At 48.7% G+C, this 24,770-nt stretch overlaps 1 protein-coding gene across 2 annotated transcripts in view; it reads left to right on the plus strand.

The window, feature by feature from the left end:
- Positions 1-231: 231 nt before the first annotated feature.
- Positions 232-24,770, plus strand: part of ZXDC (ZXD family zinc finger C) — a 38,196-nt gene continuing 13,657 nt past the window's right edge. Inside the window, exons 1-7 of one of the 2 annotated variants that reach the window (XM_066247638.1) lie at positions 232-1,307; positions 4,433-4,585; positions 4,677-4,755; positions 6,122-6,252; positions 10,570-10,740; positions 15,995-16,674; positions 18,485-18,569. In XM_066247638.1, the coding sequence (XP_066103735.1) occupies positions 332-1,307; positions 4,433-4,585; positions 4,677-4,755; positions 6,122-6,252; positions 10,570-10,740; positions 15,995-16,674; positions 18,485-18,569 (2,275 nt within the window). In that variant the 5' untranslated portion in view covers positions 232-331. The remainder of the gene's footprint in view (positions 1,308-4,432; positions 4,586-4,676; positions 4,756-6,121; positions 6,253-10,569; positions 10,741-15,994; positions 16,675-18,484; positions 18,570-24,770) is intronic. The other variant, XM_066247637.1, reaches the window with a different exon arrangement.

Consider the following 24,770-nt stretch of genomic DNA (forward strand, 5'->3'; position numbering starts at 1 on the left):
GTTACCACCCCCACTACCCGGACGAAAGAGGATTGCTGTAAGACGGGCTACCGGGTCCACCGGCGCAGAAACAAACCACAACTCCGAGCCCGGGAGTCTGCCCAGGTAACCGGGGGCGAAGTGGGCGTGCCCCTCGTCACGCAGCCCGGTCATCACACGCCCCGCCCCGCGGCGCACACGCACGCGCTCGCGCACGCGCAGCTCTGGGCCGCGCTGCGAGCCGCCCTTTGGCGCCGACTTGCCGCGGCGGCCGCACGGCGTCGCGCACGCCTGGGCGGGGCCGAGGGAGCTTCCTCGGATCCGCGGCTTCGACGCCGCAGCTGGGTCCAAGATGGATCTCCCGGCACTGCTTGGCGGTCCCACCCCGCGCGGAGCCCAGCAAAGCGGCGACGGCGGTCCCGGTCCACTTCGCCGAGGTCCGGGGCCGCCGCCAAGCCCGGGCCCCGCGCGACGCCGCCTCCTGCTGGTGCGGAATCCCGAAGATGGCGGGTCGGGGCCGTGGCGAGGGGAGGCCCGGGCGGCGGCGGCGGCAGCGGCAGGCCCCGAGCCGAACCCGCCGCCTTTCGAGGACGGCGGCGACTCCTTCGTGGTGCTGCTGGAAGTGCCGCGCGGCGCCGCGGCCGAGGCCTCCGGGCCACGGGAGGCTGTGTCCGGCGCCGGCGCGACTCCAGCCGGCCGCCCGGAGCAGAGCTCCCGCGGCGCGGCCGCCGCCCCCGGGCCCGGCGCTGCCCTCGCGGACACCGTGACCATCAGCAGCCAGGACTTGCTCGTGCGCTTCGACCACGGCGTCTTCACGCTGGCCGCCGCGCAGCCGCCGCCGCCTCCCGGCCCGCCGCCCCGGGTCCCGCCCGCGCAGCCCGGCGAGGAGGCCGCGAGCCCGGCCGAGGGCCGCCGCGGGCCCCCAGGCCCTGGCGCGCTCGGCTACCGGTGCCCGGAGCCGCATTGCGCGCTGTCCTTCGCTAAGAAGCACCAGCTGAAGGTGCACCTGCTGACGCACGGCAGCAGCCAGAGCCGGCGGCCCTTCAAGTGCCCCCTGGACGGCTGCGGCTGGGCCTTCACCACCTCCTATAAGCTCAAGCGGCACCTGCAGTCGCACGACAAGCTGCGGCCTTTCGGCTGCCCGGTGGATGGCTGCGGCAAGAAGTTCACCACCGTGTACAACCTCAAAGCGCACATGAAGGGCCACGAGCAGGAGAACTTGTTCAAGTGCGAGGTGTGCGCGGAGCGCTTCCCCACGCAGGCCAAGCTCAGCTCCCACCAGCGCAGCCACTTTGAGCCCGAGCGGCCCTACAAGTGTGATTTTCCCGGTAACCCAGGGGCTGCGGGCGGGCTGCGGGGGGTGGGGCTTCTGGGCCCCCGGCCCAAAATCGGTAGCTCAGGGTGGGTGCGGTGGCGCCCTGCCTCCGGCTGCTGGGGTGGGCAGGGTTTAAACTCGGTGGGCCGAGCATGAGGGGCGGGAACGGAAGCGCTCCGGTGTTTGGGGTTTGTGTTCCGTGGGTACCTGAACCCTGCACTGCTGTGGGATTTCTACACCGAGGGAGCGGAGGTGATCACAGCTGCCCTTACCCACAGTGGAGGCCGCAGATCTCTCTGAAGTTGCTTCTGGTTAATGAAAGAAAGAATGTATTTTCCCAGAGACTTGCTATGAGAGGCTTTATTTTCTTTGGCCTCATCATTTAGAAATATTCACTCCTCGGATAGTATGGGGCACACACTCGGGGCAGAAGGAAAACAGATGAGTGACCAGATGTAAAAGCTTAAAATAGGGTAGGACAGATTTTTTGTGTCTTTGGATACTTTTCTGTGGATTTCACAGTTTTATGAAGTTCCTAAAATTATCCTCATTTTACTGATGAAGTAAATGAGGCCGAGCATTGTGGAAGAAAATCCAGTCGTGTTCTTTCTCCACAGAGATGATCTGCAGCAGTGGGGAAAAAAGACTTCAGCCCAGCGAACTCTTTACCAGGATAGGAGGGTTTAGGTGAGAGACAGTGCCTCCAGGGAGTTAGAGAAGACCCTCCCTGGGAAGGAGTTGGCTTGGAGAAGTAGGGTAGGAGGCATGGCTGGTGGTTAAAGCTGCAGATCCGAGGCAGGAGTATGGGCTGCAGGGGGCCAAGCAGAAGGTAAAGGACCTCCCATAGCCGGTTCTTTAAAACCAAAAGGCACGCGTGCCCCAAGCACGACCCTTACGTGTTCGTTGGCATCTTACATACAGTCAGTGCTCTCCTAATGTATATGTTGTAAAACAGGGGTCCCCAAACTACGGCCCGCGGGCCGCATGCGGCCCCCACCGCACTTCCAGAAGGGGCACCTCTTTCATTGGTGGTCAGTGAGAGGAGCATAGTTCCCATTGAAATTCTGGTCAGTTTGTTGATTTAAATTTACTTGTTCTTTATTTTAAATATTGTATTTGTTCTCATTTTGTTTTTTTACTTTAAAATAAGATATGTGCAGTGTGCATAGGGATTTGTTCATAGTTTTTTTTTATAGTCCGGCCCTCCAACGGTCTGAGGGACAGTGAACTGGCCCCCTGTGTAAAAAGTTTGGGGACCCCTGTTGTAAAATATACTCAAGTCTAGGGTTTTGAAAGAATGAAGTGAAAAATACAAACAGGTTCTAGTGTTTTCTTCCCACATGCTGTGAATTGTTTTGTGTGCTCTTTTTCATGGAGAACATGGCTCTAAGCCACTGATTGGAAACCTTTTTCAGTCATACACTCTGGGACTCTTGGCAGTGGTTTTAAGATTGCTTTAAGTAAAGTGCACAGAGAGCATGTCTCTGAGTATAATACTAGGAAAATCAGGGACCCAGCCAGCATCAGGGCATGAGGTCTTCCTAAGGGTTTTGTGCTAGATGACCAGTGGCGTGTCCGTGTTCAAGATGGGTAAAAGCAGGAGAGGAATTAGTGAAGCCCCCAGAAATGTTCCAGATGTGAGTGTCTGGAGGACTGATCTAGACAGTGGCAGTGGGAATGGCGAGGCGACTCCAGGTGCAGAGGCAAAGTCAAAGGGCTGGGTTGCCGAGGAGGAGTGGTGGTGGTGGATTGTCCTCGTGTAGGCAGAGATTCAGCATGCTCAGATTTACCTGACCAAGTGTATCACCGCACCAAAGCCCCAAACAGGGAAATGTGGGGTTGGGGCGTGGAGTGGATTTATGGCAAAGAGGTTGATTTTCCCAGTTCATTGTTGCCAAGAAGAACAGGGTTCCTTGGGCCAATATTTTTAAGTGGTGTTGTGCATTTTTTTCTGTTGGGTAGTTTACAGGCACTGTGGTAGCTAGCATGTTAAAGGTTTTGGGAAGAGCTGCAGTGAAGATACCTGATAAGCATCTTATATCTGGCTATTTTCCACCCTCTTTGAGCTCTGAATGTTTTTGTTAAAAGAGAACTATTGGTGGAAAGTCTGGGAATTGCACCTTTAGCTGGTGGCTCAACTGGGAGCTGAAGATGGAGGTGATGAAAAGACAGTGTGATTGAAGATGACCCTAGTAACCTTTGACAGAGCAGGGAGCCCTGATGAAATGGGCAAAAGGAAAAAGAGAAGCAAGGTGGCAGAGGTGGGGGCTACCAGTTGCTGAGGATGTCAGGGAGGACATTTATGATGAAGAGCAGCCGTAGTCACCCTGGTCCCTACCGCCCACTAGGGGGCGCTCCAGCTTTCATGTTGGGCGGTACCAGAGCAACCAAAGTATAATATAAATAAAAAGATAGATTTAACTATAGTAAGTTGTTTCATAAAGATTTATTCTGCCAAACTTAGTGAAAAATCTGACATAAAGTACTTGGTAAGTAATTATTATTATATGCTATAACTTGCTGTAACTCTGCTTTATAAATTTTATAAAGTAAAGTTACTTCCCTACTTTATAAATCACCATTACTGTGGAACTGATGGGCGGTTAGAAAATTTTACTACTAAGATACAAAAGTGGGCGGGAGGTATAAAAAGGTTGACTCCCCCTGATGTAGAGGATGGAGCATTACCCCAAGAGATTAAAAAGTCTTGGCTGTTATGATGGTCTGTGGTCCTTCCAACCTCAACACTAACAGAGAACATCTTGTTCCTTAGTATCTAATTTCTCTCATTGTATTTTCTTGGGTCTCACACCTGCAGCATTGACATTTGAGTTCACAAAATGTATGCAAGATTTGTGCCACAGAAGTGGGAGCAGATGTCTGTGATTGAAGACTTTCCCTTGATCAGGTCCTTTCTTAGTCACATTAAAACAGGTGACTTGCATGTGACAGTTGGCCGCCCTTAGCCACCCTTGCTGTAGCTATTACAAATGTCAGTGGTCATGTCTTTGCAGAGGTGCTTCGGACTCGTTTTCTTTCTTGTCCTCCTCAGTGCCAGCAGTGTGAGCGGTGGCTAGGGCAGCTGAGTTCTGTGATTTATGCCACACCAGTGAGCAGGTTTGTGTTTTCTCTGTTCAGGCTGTGAGAAGACCTTTATCACGGTGAGTGCCCTGTTTTCTCATAACCGTGCCCACTTCAGAGAGCAGGAGCTCTTTTCCTGCTCCTTTCCTGGCTGCAACAAACAGTATGACAAAGCCTGCCGCCTGAAAATTCACCTAAGGAGTCATACAGGTAATGAGCTAGAGACTGCAGTGTCCCTGGGATCCAAGATTTTTAGTAACTCACATTTATAATGATGTGGTGTAATTTTTTCTCTTCTAAGGTGAAAGACCTTTTATTTGTGACTCTGACAGTTGTGGCTGGACCTTTACCAGCATGTCTAAACTCCTGAGACACAAAAGGTAATCTACAAATTGGTTGAATTATAATATAAGTTTTGGAAATGAATGGTTTCTTAGTAACAAGCCTCTGGATAAAATGTCTGTAGATTTTTTTAAGTTATAAGAAAAGCCAAATGGGCCCTGGCTGTTGGCTCAGTGGTAGAGCGTCGGCCTGGCGTGCAGAAGTCCCGGGTTCGATTCCCGGCCAGGGCACACAGGAGAAGCGCCCATCTGCTTCTCCACCCCTCCCCCTCTCCTTCTTCTCTGCCTCTCTCTTCCCCTCCCGCAGCCGAGGCTCCATTGGAGCAAAGATGGCCCGGGCGCTGGGGATGGCTCCTTGGCCTCTGCCCCAGGCGCTAAAGTGGCTCTGGTCGCAACAGAGCATCGCCCCCTGGTGGGCAGAGCGTCGCCCCTGGTGGGCGTGCCGGGTGGATCCCGGTCGGGCACATGCGGGAGTCTGTCTGTCTCTCCCCGTTTCCAGCTTCAGAAAAATACAAAGAAAAAAAAAGAAAAGCCAAATGTAGGTAATTTGGAAAATTTAGAAAGCTAAAAGAAAAAAACAGTTGAGAATTTGATCGTCTGAAGTCATTATTTTGGATATATACTTGTTTTTAAGTTTAATTGAGCCCTGGCCGGATACTTGGTTGGGTGGTGTACTGTCTGGACATGCAGGTTGCTGGTTTGATCCTGGTCAGGGCACATACAGGAACAGCTCTAAAAAAATTTTTTAAATTGATACCCTTTATATACAATTCAGTATTTTCAAGAAAGTTAACATGTGGAATAAACTTTCCTTATGTCAATACAGACTTTCCACGGTGGTGACAGCCGTGGAGGGCTGAGCCTCCAGAGGTGATGCTCAGTGTGTGTGCATCTTACTGACTCTTGACAACAAGCCTGCTGTTCTTACTCTTCCTGTTTGACATTGAGACTCAAGAGTTGAGTGCTTTGTCCACGGTTGCACAGCTGGGTTTTGAGGGATTTAACTTAAAAAATGTTCCTCAGGAACAGACAGTGTTTTTGTGGGGGCTTTAGAAAGTCCTTCTAGCATGGCAGTGGATTTTCTGTGCACACCTCTCGTTGCGCTCTGTGGGTTTGAAAGCTTGCTTACTGTCCGGATTCCTACACAGTGGGAGTAGCTTTATCAGTGCATTGGGACTCAGCTGTTTCTAGATTGACCAGCACTGACTGTTCTGTGTCTGGAGTCCACTGTGTCATTGAAGTAGAATTTGCAGATACCGGGTGGTTAAACTGGACATCTGCCATTAGGCTGGAGACACAGTTAAGATTTCCTGAAATATACAGATTATTTTTTTACATGCAGAGAGTTGGGAGGTGCCTCCAGGTTGTGTTGAGTAATCGGTGTCATGGTTTTCTGTTCTGGCAGGAAACATGATGATGACCGGAGGTTCACCTGCCCCGTGGAGGGCTGTGGGAAGTCATTCACGCGGGCGGAGCATCTGAAAGGCCACAGCATCACCCACCTGGGCACAAAGCCGTTCGAGTGTCCTGTGGAAGGTACGTTTTAATATGTTACTTTGAGCTGTAAACTAGCACCACATCCACATTGATGTAGTAATTTTTAGCTATTTAAAGGTAAGTTTTGGTTGCTTATAGACAAGATGAGTGTGTTACAGAATTAAATATTTTGTAGTTTATTGCTGTATTTGGGGAGCAGTATATTGGGAGGAACAGACTTCAGAATCAGACCTGGTTTGACTCTTGGCCCTGCAGTGCACTCACTAGATATGTGACTAATCAGTTACCTGTTTGATTTGGTGGTTGTGAGGATTAGGTGAAATAACATGGAAAATGCCAGTTCTGGGCTCTGGCACACATCCTGGACTCAGTCAGTGAACGTTCTTCCCGCTGCGATCACATAGCAGTAAAGCGAGGCTGGCTTTCTTAACATGGTGTTGGAGATTTTTTTCCTCTAAAATCTGAAGGTATGATTCATTCACCAGAAGTCTGCTGTGTGGCTTGGCTGTGCAGACCTCATTCTGGTGCTGCAGAGGCCCTGGGGGGTGGCCGTGCCCGGTCAGTATGGCTGTGAACTCGGGTCCTGGCTCTGCCCTTCCCTGAGTGACCTCGGGCAGACTTCTTTAGACTTCAGTTTCTTTATCTGGAAACGGAGTTGTTAAAGACTCATTTGTAGCTGAGAATAAGTCCTACAAGGTAATCAATACAATACAGATGATGTAACCAAGACAGCGTTTTCTTCATCAGAGCTTACTTGGGGTATGACAGGTAACCTCAGGGTGCGGTGGGCACAGAGGTGGTCACCCAGACTGTTCCTGGGCTTGGGAGCTGAAAAGGGAGGAGGAGCTAGCACCTGGGGTGGGGGTAGCAGAAGGCCAGTATGGGGGTTTCTCAGTGCTGCCAGATTAGCAGGCTCCTGAGTGCTTAGGGCAGGCAGGGATGTGATCATACTGAGTTGAGGCTTGGTCTGGATTCCTGGGGAGACGACCCTGGACTGGGATTTGGGAACAGGAAGGGAGAGAAGGCATAGATGGAAGAGAGAGGAGTTAGAGTTAACAGTGCTTGCTGAGGGATTTGGAAGGTGGGGGTTATGAAAGATGTTGGAGTCAGCATCTCAGTTCAGAGGGAGACACAGGGCAGGTGGTTAGAGGAAGAGGAGTTCTCATTGGTCATGCTGCATTTTAGGTACCCGTGGGCTTTGCAGGTTCAGATGTTCAGAGGGCAGGGCTCTGTATTGCTGTGGCTTGGTGAGTAGGTAGGCTGGTGTGAGGCAGACAACACACCAGTAATCATTTAAACCGTGGAAATGGATGTAATTCTCAAGGACCAGTGTACAGTTAACCCTTGAATACCATGGGTCTGAGCTACGCGAGCCCACTTACATGCAGTTGTTTTTTCAGTGAACTGCAGTTCAGTTGGCCAGCATAATTCAAACCCATGTTGTCCAAGGGTCATTTCTGTGGTTGGGAATATGCATGGGTTTTCGACTGGGCAGGAAGTCAAGCCCACCTAACCCCTGCATTGTCAGGGTAAACTATAAATCAGAGAGAAGCAGTGCAGTAATTGAGAGTGTTACTGCTAGAGTCACACTGCCTAGAGCCAAATCCCAGGTCTTCCCGTAAGTAGCTCTGTGACCTTGGACAAGCAGCTCAAGCTTTCTTTGCCTCTTCTCTTCATCTGTAAAGTGGTAATAAAACCTCCTAGAGCTGTGAGGGTTTGATTAGTTAATGCGTTTAGTTAAGGCACATATAAACTGTCAGAAAAGGTCACCTGCGGTTGTTGCAGGGACTGTTAACAAAAGAAGGCCTAGGACAACCCTGGGGACTGCCTCAGATTCAGGTGGGAAAGAAGAAGGGGACCCTGAGAGGAGCCCGAGAAGGAATATCAGCAGTGACAGAGTTGCTGGACCTGAGGCCAGGAGGAGGGTGTTTGAGTGCCGAGTGCTGAGGTGTGGTGGGCTGGTGCAGATGTGCAGGGGCTCCTCTGGCAGGCAGGCTCCCCAGGTCCCCTGCTTACTGTGTGAGGTGTGGGGTTCAGTGGAGTAGCTGAGGCAGAGCCCTGGGCCCTGAGAGCTGGGCTGAGAGGAGGCTGGAGATGCTTGCACCATTCTTTTCTAGAGGTGGTTGCAGATAATGGAGAGAGGGTGACGGGCAGTGGCTGGTTGATAGTGCTTTTAGGGAGTGACAGTGAAGGCAGGAACTTGGGGGAGGGGTCCCAGAGCCTGCTTTCATTTTGGGTAAGTATTGATAATTCTTGAGCCTGGGTGACTGTACCATTTTTTTTGTAGCTGGTCTAGGAAAAAAACTGTCCTCCATGGAAACAGGAGGAGGAGGGAGAGGATGGAGGGCCATCAGTAGCAAGCATGTTTGAAGGAGGACAGGTGCGAGACTGAGGACATTGTGTAACAGGGTGGAGCTTCTCCAGGGCACAGGTGCTGGTGTCTCTGTCCCAGAGCATCTCACAGGGAGTCAGGCTTGGTAGATCCTTGTGTGGTCACTGTGCAGATGGTGCAGGCTGAGCAGATGCCTGTGCAGTTCGGGGCTTGGAGGGGAGCTGTCACAGGGACTCAAGTGGCACCTGGGCGGGGTGGTTTGGTATCAGGGTGGGTTGATATTTATTAGTATCTCTGATTTGTAAAGAACTGACACAAGTCTTATAGATAATGGTGAAATTAGGAAAGAGAGCTGTTAACACATGAAAAATCTGTCATACTTCTGGTTATCAAAGGAAATAAAAATTCACTGCTGGCAAGAGTGGAGCAGACGGCCCCATTGTGGTTGACCTCTGTCCTAGGGAAAGCAGTGTGATGATAAGTACATTCAGCACCCTGCTCTGCGAGCTCCCTCCAGAAATCTGTGCTGTGGGCTCCCAGCTAGAAAGGGGTCGGGAACACGGCAGACGGTGTTTCCCTGCACTACCGGGAGGGAACACAGTAGGCACCGTAGACAGGGCCTGGGCCTGGGCGCGAGCCTGCAGCACCTCTTCTCTCTGTTGTGTTTTCCAAATGTTCTTTCATGAGCTGGACTGGGAAACAAGTTTGAAGCTTTGTGTGAAAATGAAATAAGTTCAAAACTCCTCTCAGAGGCAGCCGAAATCCTTCCTCGTCTGGTCATATCCTATCTTAGCCTCTTTTCCTAAAATAGTCCTCCTCCTCGCTCTGGACTCCAGCAGCCCCACCTCACCGCCTCGCAGGTTCCCGCAGTGTCATGTGCTCCTTTCCACTTTGCTGTGCACTGTGTGAGGGCGCTGTGGGTTGGTGTTGGCTCCTGTTGTTTCCATAGCCGCTGGGAGGTTGGTGCCATTCCTACTTGACAGAAGAGAAGGGAGATTCCAAAAGGATAAGTAAGGCCACACACTAGTAGGGTGCTGAGCTAGAGTTAGGATCCAGTCTTGCCAGCTGCAGAGCAGGCTCTGCCCACCTTGTCCAGCTACTCCTCATAGTGCCCATGCCTTACCGAGGCAGCTCCTCCGCCAGATGCCCTTCGCGCTGCTGCAGCTGGCATTGTTGAGGCCCAGTCCCTTCGTGTGCTGTCTGCCTCCTGAAACTTTTTCCTCATCCTCAGGAGCTGTGCGGTTTCCTCAGCTTCCAGCACACATCATGGCACTGGAGGTGGTTTCATACTGCTCTTTATTATACAGCTGGTTGTTTACCTGTCCCTACCAGGTCACAGTCTGCCAAGACTGCCACTTCCTCTTCTGTCCCCATGGTGCTGAGTTCCAACATTGGACAATCAGGGCATGAAGAAAGGTGGCTATATTTTTGAAGCTGTGTTTTCTCTCTAACCTGCATGTGGGTCTGTGTTCTTAATGTCTTGCTGAATAGTCAACAAGACAGTACCAGCTCCAGGCTCCGCTCGGGCCCCCGACTTGGGCCATTTGCTTGGTCCCTCTGAGTATCAGTTTTCCAGTGGTAAAATGAGAGGAATTGGCCTTGCTGATCTGCTGAGATAGTTTCTAACTTTGAATATTATAGGATTATGGTTGTTTTCATAGTATAGTGTATTAGCTTAGTAGAGATGATTAGTATAAAGTTTTAGCAATTAAACATTTAACTTTTACTACTTAATATAACTTAATCTTTCCAGCAGCCCTGGGTGAAGAAACAGGCTCACAGTTAATTTGTCCAAGGTCACACATCTTCTGCTCAAATGATGTGGGACTTCAGATCCCCTTTTAAAACAGTTTGCTTTCAAATTTAATTCCTTATGATGCTGCTCCAGGGAGTCTTCAGTGTATCTCTCTCGCCAATGGCTGAAGCATGGGCATGCGTTGTCTCATGACTGAAGAGATGAGGAAATGTCAGCATTGTTCCTTGGTAATTCACAGGTTTAACACTCATCATTCCTTTTGTTCCAGGGTGCTGTGCCAGGTTCTCCGCTCGTAGCAGTCTCTACATTCACTCCAAGAAACACCTGCAGGACGTGGGTGCTCCAAAAAGCCGTTGCCCGGTCTCCAGCTGTAATAGGCTCTTCAGCTCCAAGCACAGCATGAAGGCGCATGTGGTCAGGCAGCACAGCCGGCGCCCAGGTCTGCTCGGTTATGACCCAGCTCGGCCTGTGTCAGAGAAACAGACGTGGGCCATTGCTTTCTTAGCTCCTTTCAGAAATTGGCTGAGTCCTAGGTTAGGGGAATCGGGTGCAGTAATGTCTTACCAGCCCAGGGAGCATGGCTGCTAAGCCTGGGGCCCCGTTTGGACCCTCCGGCCACTCTTGCCTCTGCTTCCCTAATCTCTCCTTGTCTGAAGTGCTCACCTCGAGGAACATTCAGTCTTCTACTTTGGTGGCTTTTCCTAGCATGTGTCTCCTAAATCTGTATCTTCTGTGACCTCTGTCCTCAGCTCTGAGCCTGCTCCTCCACCATTTCTAATTCCGCTCTTCTTGCTAAGTTCTTAGGTTCTTTGTGAGCATGTCCTTCTCTCTCCTCTTCTCCGTCCTGCTGCTGAAGAAAGTCTTTGAAGACGAGAACAGAGTTACTTCAGGGCAGGGATGGGAGCAGAGGCATGAGCACAGAGGGAACCACAGGCGTTCTCTAGAGCAGGGGTCTGGACACATGAGGACTTGTTCCTTTGGCCACCTGGTGGCATGGAACTGAGAATTCTGCCTCTTGAGGCTGCATACACAGACCTACGGTCACTATGTTGAGGGGCCTGGGAGGGGGCCAGGGGGCTGCATCCTCTTGAGCACTCATGTCACCCTGCTGTCTGGGTGTGGTCAGGTGGCTGCGCCTGGCAGGTCCTGGCTGGTGAAATCCTAGCCAGCTATAGAGTTACCTGAGTTTGTTGCTAACCAGGCCCTGCTCCTTGCCAACTGGGTAGCAGGTAGCACCAGCCTTAGGGCGCCCCCACTTCCCGTCTATCCTGGGCAGGGCACAGGTCCGCTAGCCTTGGTGGCCCCATCTGTTTTTTTTTATTTAGTGAGAGGTGGGGAGGCAGACACAGACTCCTGCATGCAGCCCTACTGGGATCCACCTGGCATGCCCACTAGGGGGTGATGCTCTGTCCATCTGGGGCGTTGCTCAGTCTAGCTATTTCAGCACCTGAGGTGGAGGCCATCTCAGCACCCAGAGGTCAAATTGAGCTATGGCGGAGGGGGGAGGGGGGGAGGGGAGGGGGACAAGTGGAGAAGCAGATGGGTGCTTCTCCTGTGTACTCTGACTGGAAATCGAATCAGGGACTTCCACATGCCTGGTACCAACTGGCCAGGGCCTTTTTTCTTTTCTTTTTAAAGATTTTATTTATTGATTTTATAGAGATGAGAGAGAAGTGGGGTATTATAGCAAGAAGTATCACCTTGTAGTTGTTTCACTCTGATTGTTCACTGATTGTTGTATGTGCCTTGACCAGGCAAGCCCAGGGTCTCGAACTGGTGACCTCAGCGTTCTAGGTCAATGTTTCATCCTCTGTGCCACCTCAGGCCAGGCATCCATCTTTCAGATATGGAATTTGGTTCTCAGGATGAAACGTTCTGTTAAAGTGCCTCGAGCAGAGCTTGATGGGAGTTGTTTCAGTGAGTGAGTGTGCCCTTCCTCTGGCTTCTGGTCCTGTTTAATGTGTCTCTTCTTTCCTCCTTTGGCTAAAACAGTAATTGCTATTCATCTTTGTATTTAACAAGTCTGTCCCCGACACTAGGTGTCTTGAGGATTCATGTTAGAGGCTGTCACCACAGTTCACAGAGGCCAGTCAAGTTTCTTATACTGTCATTCAGTGATTGATCAGGTTCCTGCCTGTTTCTAAAACTTAACCTGCCTCGCCCATCTCTGAGCTGGTCTGTGAGGCCGTGTGTGCCTGGTCTTTGCTCCTTCCCCTTTCCTAGCCCGGCTCATTCCCAAGTTAGCAGTGCCCCCACTTATTCTCAGGTGTGAGGGCCTCTCGGGTGCCTCCACAGTGCCTCTTTTCCAGGCTCCCTATTGATTTATTTTTATTTTATTTTTTTTTCAGGCTTCATATTTATGATGTGACGTTGACTTAACTTGTTTGTCGTTCTTCCCTGCCACATGTTAGGGATAGATAGGCCCAGAGCTCGCCTCATGAGAAATAGCTGCTTAGAAATATCCATATATTGTGGACTGACTTTGCCAGGGGCTCTGCAGTCCCGCGATTAGCTGTTTGAGTTCCTCCCCATAGGTGGTCCTGGGATGGGGGGTCCTCACCACTGTGTCACTGACAGAGAAGCTGAGGTGGAAACGAGAATTTGCCTGAGGTGTGTAGGCAAGGAAGGGCTGGAGCTAGGTCATCATTGTAATTTTATGCTAGATGCTCTATTGTTTAATGGTTTTTGAATATTGGCTTTTGCACATAGCAAGTCTCCAGTAAATATCTTTGGAATTAGTAAAGTGCTAAAAAGAAAATTTATGAGCAAATTGAAATCTATTTTTTTTTTTTTTTGTATTTTTCTGAAGCTGGAAACGGGGAGAGACGGTCAGACTCCCGCATGCGCCCGACCGGGATCCACTCGGCACGCACGCCCACCAGGGGCGAGGCTCTGCCCACCAGGGGGCGATGCTCTGCCCCTCCGGGGGGCGTCGCTCTGTCGCGACCGGAGCCACTCTAGTGCCTGGGGCAGAGGCCAAGGAGCCATCCCCAGCGCCCCCGGGCCATCTTTGCTCCAATGGAGCCTCGCTGCAGGAGGGGGAGAGACAGAGAGGAAGGAGAGGGGGAGGGGTGGAGAAGCAGATGGGTGCTTTTCCTGTGTGCCCTGGCCGGGAATCAAACCCTGGACTTCTGCATGCCAGGCCGACGCTCTACCACTGAGCCAACCGGCCAGGGCCTTGATGATTTTTTTTTTTTTTTGAAATCTATTTTGCATTAAGATTATTATTATTAATTTTTTCATAGGGTGCTGAATCCTTAAGATTGTCAGTGGAATTTTTGGGAAGTTTTAATAAAGTGACAGTTTTTGCCTGACCAGGTGGTGGCACAATGGAGATAGAGTGTCGGACTGGGATGCGGAGAACCCAGGTTCGAGACCCCGAGGTCGCCAGCTTGAGCGCGGACTCATCCGGTTTGAGCAAAAGCTCACCAGCTTGGACCCAAGGTCGCTGGCTTGAGCAAGGGCTTACTTGGTCTGCTGTAGCCCGTGGTCAAGGCACATATGAGAAAGCAATCAATGAACAACTAAGGTGTCGCAACGAAAAACTGATGATTGATGCTTCTCATCACTCTGTTCCTGTCTGTCCTTATATCCCTCTCTCTGTAAAAAAAACAAAAACAAAAAAACCAAAGTGACAGTTTTCATTTTAATTTCTCCAAAGAATCACTGCCATTTTTTTTAAGATGTTTCATTGGTACTAAGAGATACTTAATGAAGTAGCAATAATATACTGATCCTATTTTTAAACTTTGAAGTAATATGAAAACTAAAGAAGATATATTCCAATTTTGGTTATTTTTAAATTTAGGGGATTCTAAAATAGATTCTTTCATAGGTTTGCATGAGAAATGTAATAAGCATTCTTGACATGGTGTCCACAACCAGAAACTATGTACTGGTTTGGGATTACACGTAGTCCCTGGGTTACAGATGAGAGAGGTTCTCTAGGTTTGCTCTTTAGTTGAATTTGTACGTAAGTTGGAACAGGTACATTTACCTATTAAATGCAACTTAAACAGATGTTGTCTTAACATAGTATTTATTTTTACTTTTCTGTGCATATACTATAAATACTTAAACATTTTCAAACACAGCCTTAAACAGTCTTGGATGCTGCAGAAGGTGATGGGCTTGTTGGAGAGGATGGGTCTGGTGTTAGAGAGCCAGGATCTGACTCTGCTGCTGGAGGCAGTTTCTTGAAGTAGCATCAGGGAGGTTTGTGCAGAGCTTTTCTTTGTCTCATCATAAAGAGCCCAGTACATCTCAGACCCTCAGTAACTGTTCGGTAAACTCGGGTGAACCTCTCTGTGTCAGGATCTTGCTCCTCTAACTTTGCCATTCCTGCTTCAATGAGATGAAAAGCATCAGCTGGCTCGTTTCTGGAGTTTCTAGGTCCCTGTTTTCTTCCCTAATTGCTGTCATCTGCTCTTGTTCCATAAGGTCTTCATTGGTTAGTTCTTCGCCATAGGAATCGAGTAACTCTCTGATACCATTTTTCACTGATGTCTAGCTGCAGTTAATTACCAGTAGTCCTTGTGGTTCTCTGTTCTTAAGTACGAGTTCTGTGTAAGTTGGCTGTTTGTAACTCAGGGGCTAACTGTAGCTGATGGTTGGTGTGGGAAGAGAGCTGGGAGCTGAAAGCCTTTCCCTCTTGCTGGGCCTTAGCACAGTCTAGAAACTGCAGGGAGGAATTTCCTAAGAAAGAGTAGCATCAGGTCCTTGTTCGGCCCTGGCTTTGGCATGATTGGGTATATTTGTGTATAAACCCCCAACTTGATGAATATTCATTGAAGTTTTTAAAAATTATGCTAATGTTCATTATTCCCCTGAGGGTGTTATGATTATTTAAGTAAGTTAATTGGATAACATCTAATCAAATAATTAAAGAGTATTGGGACCAGTAAGTAAGACTGAATGAAGAGAGATCTACTAGAATTGTTTTTACTCTTATTAAATGCTGCTTGAGGGCCAGGCACTGTGGCTGGTGCTGAGAGAAAGACGGTCAGACTCTGCACCCTCAAAGTGATCCTAGCGGGGACGAGGGGAGTGTGTGACGGGCTGGGAACAGAGTGGTGGCAGGTGAGGAAAGTCCATCTCTAGAGAGCCAGGGGCCATGATCTCAGGTCTCTGCGGCTCTAGAGCTGAGGCCACAGGCCAGTCTTTTCCGCTGATTCCCCCAGATGACTCCCGTGTGTTGTGCAGTGGCGGTTAGTTGTGGAGTGAGGCATAGAGTATGATGAGACATGAGCTGGTACGAGCCAATTCCAAAAATACCCTCAGAACCAGAGTTCACCTCGTGTCTGACTCTGAAGATTGGTGTGCCGTGGAGTTTCAGTCTTCTCGTGGGTAGCTATTGTGGTATAGCAGAAAGAGCACAGGATTTGATGCCAGGAAGATTCAGGTCCTGTTACTAATTAACGTGACTTTAGAAAACATGATTTAGATGCTTGAGTCATTTCCTTCATCTGGAGAAATCCCTGTCAGCTCGAGGATTTGGGACAACACATGTGAAATTCCTGACATGTCATCATGCTGCCATGGTTCCGTGTGGCGGCTTTTGACCTGCCAGGCAGCAGTGTCGGGAAGAAGGCAGCAGATGTTGCCTCAGTGGGTCACCAGACATCTTGAGTACAAATAAAACTTTGTAGTCTTCAAAGGGCATGATCTAACTGGAGTATTCCTTTTTCCCCCAGATCTCTTCCCTCCGCTCGGAGCTCCGAGTTCTCTTGCGCTCGGCAGTGAGCTTGGCAGCCCAGGCCAGAGCGAGCTCAACAACCTAGACCTGGCGGCGCTCTTCTCTGACGCACCTGCTGATGGCACCGGTGCAGCTGGGGCCTCAGATGAGGCGCTGACCTCTGGAATCCTGACTATTGATGTGAATTCTGTGAGCTCCTCTCTCAGAGGGAGCCTCCCCAGTAGTAGTACCTTGGGGCCAATGGACCCACTGGTCTTGGTGACTCACAGTGACGTTCCTTCAAGCCCGGACAGCCCTCTTGTTCTTGGGACAGCAGCCACAGTTCTTCAGCAAAGCAGTTTCAATATGGATGATGTGCAGACTGTAAGTGCAGGAGCATTAGGCTGTCTGGTAGCTCTGCCTGTGAAGACCTTGAGCCAGGACCCACAGGCTCGGACATCCAGCAGCAGTTTAGCAGCGGACACACTGACCTCTTCGAGCGCCCCCTTGGGAAATACCAGCGTCCCGGAACTGCTGACTTCAATCAAAGTGGAACCAGACTCGCCTCCTGGCTCCGGAGCCGCCAGGCAGGAAGAAGGAAGCAGAGAGCTGTCCCCACCTGTGTTCTCCAGCCCCCCGGAAAAGCACAGGCCTCAGAAAGACGAAGGGCTCAGTGCAGGGCCGGGCAGCTTCTATTTGGTATGAAGTGCTCTATTTAGTCACTGCCACATGGGTCACTTCTCTCATACTCAGTTTTGAGGGTGTTCTAGATGAATCTCTTATGTGCAGACATTTCTTACTCTGTGCAGAGAGGCTTGGAGCCCTGGACGACAAGTTTGGAAATCTGAATTCTGGTCCTGAGTCTGAACTGACTGGTTTTTATGACCTTGAGCAAATTACTTTACTTGTCTGAGCCTTAAATTCTCTTTTTTAAAATGAGGGGGGTTGGCTAGATCTGTGATTGTGTGATAGTGTTTCTTTTCTTAAAAAAAAAACGGGAGTATTTCATACTGTTGAAATACTCTGCCTTTTTGCTTTTCACTTAATAACAAGCCCTTAGACTTATAATAACCTGAGGAAGAGGAATTGTGACGTCACCTGTCTTTACAGTTTTAATGGAAACTTTAAAATCGTGCAAAACATTTTTTTTTAAATAGTAGAATTAAGGGGGTGAAGGGAGTAGTTTGTGAACATTTGTTTTTGGAGGGTTATGAGTAGTTATCCAATTTTGATACTCAACAGTTAATATAATTTATATTTATGTCAGTTATACATTTAATATAATTTAACTTAAAAATAATTTAAAGATTTTGGGGTAGTATGACTTTCCTCAGGCTCACCTGGGAAAGATATCAGATAGGTTTTTTCTTTATGGCACAAGTTAAATTTGATGGTGATATTGTTAAAAGTGTTAAATCTTATTTTACCACAATTTTTAAAAAATGTTTAGTCCTTTGAATTAGGATCAGTTTTGAGGACTGTGGTAACTCATCTGCCACAGAGCCGACTTCTATGTCTTTGAGGCCGAGAGAAGCCCCGTCTCTGTCAGGCTTCTGGTGTCTCGTTTGTTGTGGGCACATCGCCGCATGTGCTCACCTGCTTCGGCGGCTGCACAGCTGCCAGGTGTGCGGGTGCCTGGGCCTGGAGGAGAGGTGGCCGACGCTTAGAGATTTGTGGGGAGTCAGTGCCTAGGGAAACAGCAGTTCTCTGCTCCAACTGCATCATCGCAGAGGCCTTACTGTGGGTGGAGGCCGGTGGAGCCACCATGACCTTGATCCTGTCCCCCTGTTCCTTTTCTTGCTCGCTATGTGACGTTGCGCTGCCTCGATTCTCTGAGCACAGATGGGGGGGGGGGGTGAATGGGCTCCAGGTATGCCATGAGCTGTTTAGGGTGGTTCTTTCTGCTTTTGTAGTGATAAGTGTTAAACTGTTTGTCTTATAAAACATTCACAAATTTACAACAGTTGAAGTTCTATTTAAATACTTCTTGGATCCCTCAGTAGACTTCCTGAAGTCATAACCAATATGGTTTTGGTCTGTAAGACGTGAGTTGAGCGCCTGCCGCCAGCGCGGCCCCCGCAGTGGGTATACGAAGCAGGACTCCCCAGTTTGCCCTGTGGGTGTTCTGGCGTGTGTGGAAACGTTGGGATGTGCTGCAGTGAATAAGCCTGAGTCTGAGGGAAGCTGGTTATTTGTTTCAGACAGCAGAGAAGTATGTAATTTATTTTTTAATGTAACTTAGTTTCTGTATAAAATGTTTCAATGTTTTAGACTTTGGAGGAATAAACTTTGCTTCTCTGGTTAATAAAATGATGTATATTCCACTTCTGATTTCATTCAGCTACCACTGTAACTGGACAGAGCATTCCGATTCTCGGCCCTTTGCTGGAGATTCTCAGCTCTGCACTTCACTCTGGTCAGGAAGCAGACTTGTTACGTGTCAGTGTTCCCTTGCTAGCCTCCCATTGCTGTTTGGGTCAGTGACTGACACACTTTTCTTTGATCTCAGGAAAGTGGGGGCTCAGCAAGAACTGATTCCCGAGCCATTCAACTAGCCAAGGAAAAAAAGCAGAAAGGAACGGGGAACAACGCAGGTGAGGCTGTGTGCACTGCAGTGCTGGGAGGGTGCCGACAGTGACCTTGGGCTAATGAGGGACAGAAGAAAAACAAGATGGGTGTTCCTGTGTTCTCTGTGTTACTTTTATGTTCAGAATGCCCTTTCAGCAACTCCTTAGTTTTATGTGAATTTAAGAAAAAATAAGTTACCAGGAAAATTCCTGGCATCAGTGTGGACATGTTTTATTGTATTTACTCAGGAAAAGCTGAGAGAAAGGTGGTGGTTGCAGACTTCAGTGTCTGTTACCTGGTAGGCAGGGAGGTAAAGAGCAAAGCAGACCAGGTGTCAGGAAAATAGAGGTGGAGGTCTGGTGCTGATGCTGCCAGCCCATGCACTTGTTTTTGGGGAGACCCTGAGGACAGGCTGCCGCCATCCCTAGAGCCAGCCTCTGGTTGGCATGATGCTTTATGGGTACCCAGTTGAGAGTTATGTTGAAAGCCTCTAATTTTAAAATGTCAGCAACTTTTTTTGAATTTTTGTTTTGTTTTGTTTTGTTTTGTATTTTTCTGAAGCTGGAAATGGGGAGGCAGTCAGACAGACTCCTGCATGCACCCGACCGGGATCCACCCGGCACGCCCACCAGGGGGTGATGCTCTGCCCATCTTGGGGCGTCACTCTGCCGCAATCAGAGCCATTCTAGCGCCTGAGGCAGAGGCCACAGAGCCATCCTCAGCGCCCGGGCCATCTTTGCTCCAGTGGAGCCTTGGCTGCGGGAAGGGAAGAGAGAGACAGAGAGAAAGGAGAGGGGGAGGAGTGGAGAAGCAGATGGGCGCTTCTCCTGTGTACCCTGTCCAGGAATCGAACCCAGGACTCCTGCATGCCAGGCCGACACTCTACCACTGAGCCAACCGGCCAGGGCACTTTTTTTGAATTTTTAAAAACACTATGTGGACCCAACAAAACCTGCCGTTTTGTGGCCTTATGTATCCTTCCATCTGTCCATCCTGAAAATAGAATGGTAGACACAGTGCTTAAAGGGAACCATGATGAAATCTTTTGTGAAGGGAACAGTGAATTCTTTTTAATATTATTATTTTGTATGTTTCTTTTGCCTTTTATACTTTTATATCTAAAATATATTTTAAAAATATCAGTGAGTATATAGGATTAGCAATGTATTTTTATATCTTTCTGTTCTTAATAACATAGGGCTTTTTCTTTAAAATGACAATTTCCTATTTTCTGCTGATCAGTTTTCTTAAAGCAAATATTTGCCCTGTAAGAAATGTTGTACATCTCAGTGCTCATTGTGACTGAGGAAGTGTTACCTCCATAGTTCACGAAGTACCCAAATGGGACTTTCAGAGATAATCAAGTATGGTGGGGGTGATATATAGAATGAAAGAATCAGCACATATTAGGCAGAGTTGATGAAGAAAACCAAATGTCTTTATTTAACCTGTTAACCTCACCTTGAAGGAAAAAAAGTCACTACAAACATTCAGGTGTATAATACATGGTACATACATTCCGTTGCTTTGGAGTACCATCTATAGATGGGATTTTATATTTTTATTACTGTTTTTTAGAATATTGTAGCATCTTAAAAAATATCAACACTGTAAAAACATAGCTACATATTAATCATATTATTGCCTCATTAAATATCAACACTTTTCTTTATGTTTAGTAAGTGTTCAAATTTTAATTGTCTTAAATCCCATTTTTTTTTTTTTTTTTTTTTTTTTTAGCTAAAGAGAGATGAGAAGCATCAACTCATAGTTGTAGCATCTTAGTTGTTCACTGATTGCTTTCTCATATGTGCCTTGACCTGGGGCTCCAGCTGAGCCATTGACCCTTGTACTCAAGCCAGCGACCTTGGGGTCATGTGTAGGACCCCTCATTCAAACTGGATGAGCCTGCACTCAAGCCAGCAGCTCATGGTTTCGAACCTGGGTCCTCAGCATCCCAGGCTGTTCTCTATTCATTGTGCCACCACCGGTCAGGCCCCATAAATGCTGCCTTTTTTTTTTTTTTTGTATTTTTCTGAAGCTGGAAACGGGGAGAGACAGACAGACTCCCGCATGCGCCCGACCAGGATCCACCCAGCACGCCCACCAGGGGGCGATGCTCTGCCCTTCCAGGGCGTCGCTGTGTCGCGACCAGAGCCACTCTAGCGCCTGGGGCAGAGGCCAAGGAGCCATTCCCAGTGCCCGGGCCATCTTTGCTCCAGTGGAGCCTCGGCTGCAGGAGGGGAAGAGAGAGACAGAGAGGAAGGAGAGGGGGAGGGATGGAGAAGCAGATGGGCGCTTCTCCTGTGTGCCCTGGCCAGGAATCAAACCCTGGACTTCTGCACGCCAGGCCGACGCTCTACCACTGAGCCAACCGGCCAGGGCCATAAATGCTTTTTATAACTGCTTGGGTCAGAATCCAAATAAGGCTCATATATTTCTATGGGTTGACATGTTTCCACGTTTCATTTACATGATAGGATAGGTTTCTCCTTTCAGATGTCTCCTGCGTGTTTGTTGAAGAATCTGGCAGTATGGGCGTTGCTGATTGTATCACTGTGGTGTAGTTTAACAGGTTTCTGTCTATTATGTTTCCTATAAATTAGTAATTAGACCTATAGGTTTGATCTGATTGAAGTTTGGTTCTTGGGGGGAGCAGTAAGTTGGGGGTAGGGCTCTTCCAGGGGGCCCTGACTTTTGGCGGTCTGTCCTGTGTTGATCAGAGAGGTTCTGTCGTTCCTTTCTTGTTAATTAGCTAGAGTACTACTGGAAAGAGCAACTTCTCATCAATTTTTTTTGCCCTGATATAGTTCATACAGGAAAGTCAGGATAAATGCCTGAATCTTTCTGTTCATCAGTTTTCAAAATAATGAGCAGGTTTCTTACCATCTTCCAAGAGTGGTCAAAGTGTTTTTTATACATGCTTTTTTTTTTTTTTTTTTGTATTTTTCCGAAGCTGGAAACGGGGAGAGACAGTCAGATAGACTCCCGCATGCGCCCGACCGGGATCCACCTGGCACACCCACCAGGGGGTGATGCTCTGCCCCTCCCCTAGCGTCGCTCTGTCCCGACCAGAGCCACTCTAGCGCCTGGGGCAGAGGCCAAGGAGCCATCCAGCGCCCGGGCCATCTTTGCTCCAATGGAGCCTCGGCTGCGGGAGGGGAAGAGAAAGAAGGAGAGGGGGAGGGGTGGAGAAGCAGATGGGCGCTTCTCCTGTGCGCCCTGGCCGGGAATCAAACCCGGGACCCCTGCATGCCAGACCGACGCTCTACCACTGAGCCAACTGGCCAGGGCTATATACATGCTTTTTTTTACTGTTGATTTTTATTTATTTATTTAGTTTTAACTTTTAACTTACTGTGTTGACATGATTTCAAGTGTCCCACTCAGTATAAGATCCTCTACACCCTGCATTATCTCCTCACACGTATACATGCATTGATTACACATTTTATATAGACTTTGCTGGGAAATAGAAAACTGGAATCTGGCAAGTACTCTGCCTTCATATGTGAAGGCAGTAGAAGAATTTCCTTGTAAGTGCAAAGGCTCTAATTTTGCCACTCACATACCAACCTTGAAAAGTCATCTTGCTTTAGTTTAATTGGCCGAGAGAGAGGGGATTATAAATATAGGTTCACAGTCCTTTTTCCAAAACCCTTGGGGCTAGGCCCTGGCCGGTTGGCTCAGTGGTAGAGTGTCGGCCTGGCGTGCAGGAGTCCCGGGTTCGATTTCCAGCCAGGGCACACAGGAGAAGTGCCCATCTGCTTCTCCACCCCTTCCCTTCTTCTTCCTCTCTCTCTCTTCCCCTCCCGCAGCCAAGGCTCCACTGGAGCAAAGTTGGCCCAGGCGCTGAGGATAGCTCTGTGGCCTCTGCCTCAGGCGCTAGAATGGCTCTGGTTGCAACAGAGCGACGCCCCAGATGGGCAGAGCATCACCCCCTGGTGGGCATGCCGGGTGGATCCCGGTCGGGCGCACGCGGGAGTCTGTCTGACTGCCTCCCCGTTTCCAACTTCAGAAAAATACAGGAAAAAAAAACAAAAACCCTTGGGGCTAACGGTACCCCCCCTCCCACCACCATTTTGTTTTTTGGAATTTTAGGGTTGCAGAAAAATGCGTTCTTCTTTGGCAGGTTGCATACACAGTGTCACCTGTTTGTGTCCTCCATTTGTGGTGCTCTCCACCCAGTTGCATCTCCCACAATCATGGCTCATTTGCCTAGCTCATGATCCCGGCTGCCACTGCTGTTCTGTTACGTGGACTGCAGGCTTTATTTGGATTTGACCAGTTTCCCAGTAGTGTCTTTTCTGTTCCAGGATCCCACATTGCATTTGGTTGTCATGACTCTTTAGTCTCTTCCTGTCTTTGTCTGTCCCTCAACCCTTCCTTGCCTTTTATGATGCCTATGAAGAATGCGGGTGTCTTAGTCTGGAATATTCACCTGTTTGGGCCTGTCTAATGCTTTTCTGTGACTTGACTGAAGTAATGAGCCTTTTGGAGCCAAAGTGAGGTATCCTCGTTGCATCATATCGAGGTATCAATATATTATTATTACAGGTGATGCTAACCTTGATCATTGGGTTAAGGTATTATCTGACAGATCTTCCCATTGTGAAGTTACTCTTTTTCCCTGTGTAATTAGTATTTATTTTGAGGTAGATACTTTGAGATATGAGCATCTGTTAAGGGTCTGTAAGATAACCCTCACTTTTTACAACCAGCTGCAAGTTTGATGGTTTTCAAAAGACTGCTCTTTTTTCTTTTAAGCAAGAGAGAGAGAGACAGAGAGAGGGACAGACGAGCAGGAAGGGAGAGAGATGAGAAGCATCAGTTATTCGTTGTGGCACTTTAGTTGTTCATTGATTGCTCTCTCTTATAAGCTTTGACCAGGGGGCTACGGCAGAACGAGTGACCCCTTGCTCTAACGAGCAACCTTGGGCTCAAGCCAGTGACCTTGGGCTTCAAGCCAGCGACCTTTGGGCTCAAGCCAGTGAGCCTGTGCTCAGGCTGGCAGCCTTGGGAACTCGAACCCAGTTCCTCTGCATCCCAGTCCGAAGCTCTGTCCACTGCGCCCCTGCCTGGTCAGGCCAAAAGACTGTTCTCAGTTCAGTAATTTTCTAGAAGGACTCAGAACTCATGGCTATGGTTTATCTGGTGAAAGGATACAGAAGGCGGCCAGCCAGGGCAATTGGGGTGTAAGGCAGGGTGCAGGAGGCTTCCTGGAGTGAAGTGCCCAGTGGGCCTTGCCCTGCAGTTGTGGACAGGATTGCTTTCTCCCACTGTGTGTTAACGTGACGCAGGGTATTGCCAGCCAGAGACTTCACCTGATCTTGCTCTCCAGCCTTTCATCAGGGCTCCTGGGTAAACAAACAACACACACCTACACCAGGAAGGACATTCCAAGGACCTGAGGGTCATTCTTACACACTGCTGGTATCTCGTTTCATCCTTAGCCTCACTGATTCAGCACTCAAGGGCGGATTTGCCAGTGGTGTTATTACTGTGATATTAAGGTGATTTTCTGTTTCCTTCATTTCTTATACATTTATTAATTAGAGTTCTTCTCTAATGAAGAATTGTTCCTTCTCTCCCATTTATTTATTCAGTTAAATTAGGATGCGAAGATACTTATTTTATCCTTTGAAAACCACTGACCAGTTTGTGGACTGGTGTTGGTCCACCAGATATTTCGTGGCAGTCTGCGAAAGAGTTAACCCCCCGATGTTGTATGAAGATTTTAGACCCAGTGACTAAACATCAGGGTGGTTGATCTTTTGTGAACCAACATGAAATTTTTTGGCAGACTGCACTTGAAGAACAGGTTATTATAATCAATATTGTATTATTATCAGTATTTATTTTGCAGCCCAAATTGTTCCAGCTTTGGCCATCAGGTATTTTGATTGTATTCTTGTGTGTTTTGACGTGCTCTCATGCTGTTGTTTTGGGAAGACACTTCATCGTTAGGCACTACCAACAGAGAGAGGGACAGACAGACAGAAAGGGAGAGATGAGAAGCATCAATTCTTCATTGTGGCACCTTAGTTGTTCACTGATTACTTTGTCATATGTGCCTTGACTGGCGGGCTACAGCAGACGAGTAACCCCTTGCTCAAGCCAGCGACCTTGGGCTCAAGCTGGTGAGCTTTGCTCAAACCAAATGAGCCCGCACTAAAGCTGGTAACCTTGGGGTCTCAAACCTGGGTTTTCTGCATCCCTGGCCGACG

The sequence above is a fragment of the Saccopteryx bilineata genome, chromosome 11 (assembly GCF_036850765.1).
Source record: "Saccopteryx bilineata isolate mSacBil1 chromosome 11, mSacBil1_pri_phased_curated, whole genome shotgun sequence".
NCBI lineage: Eukaryota > Metazoa > Chordata > Mammalia > Chiroptera > Emballonuridae > Saccopteryx > Saccopteryx bilineata.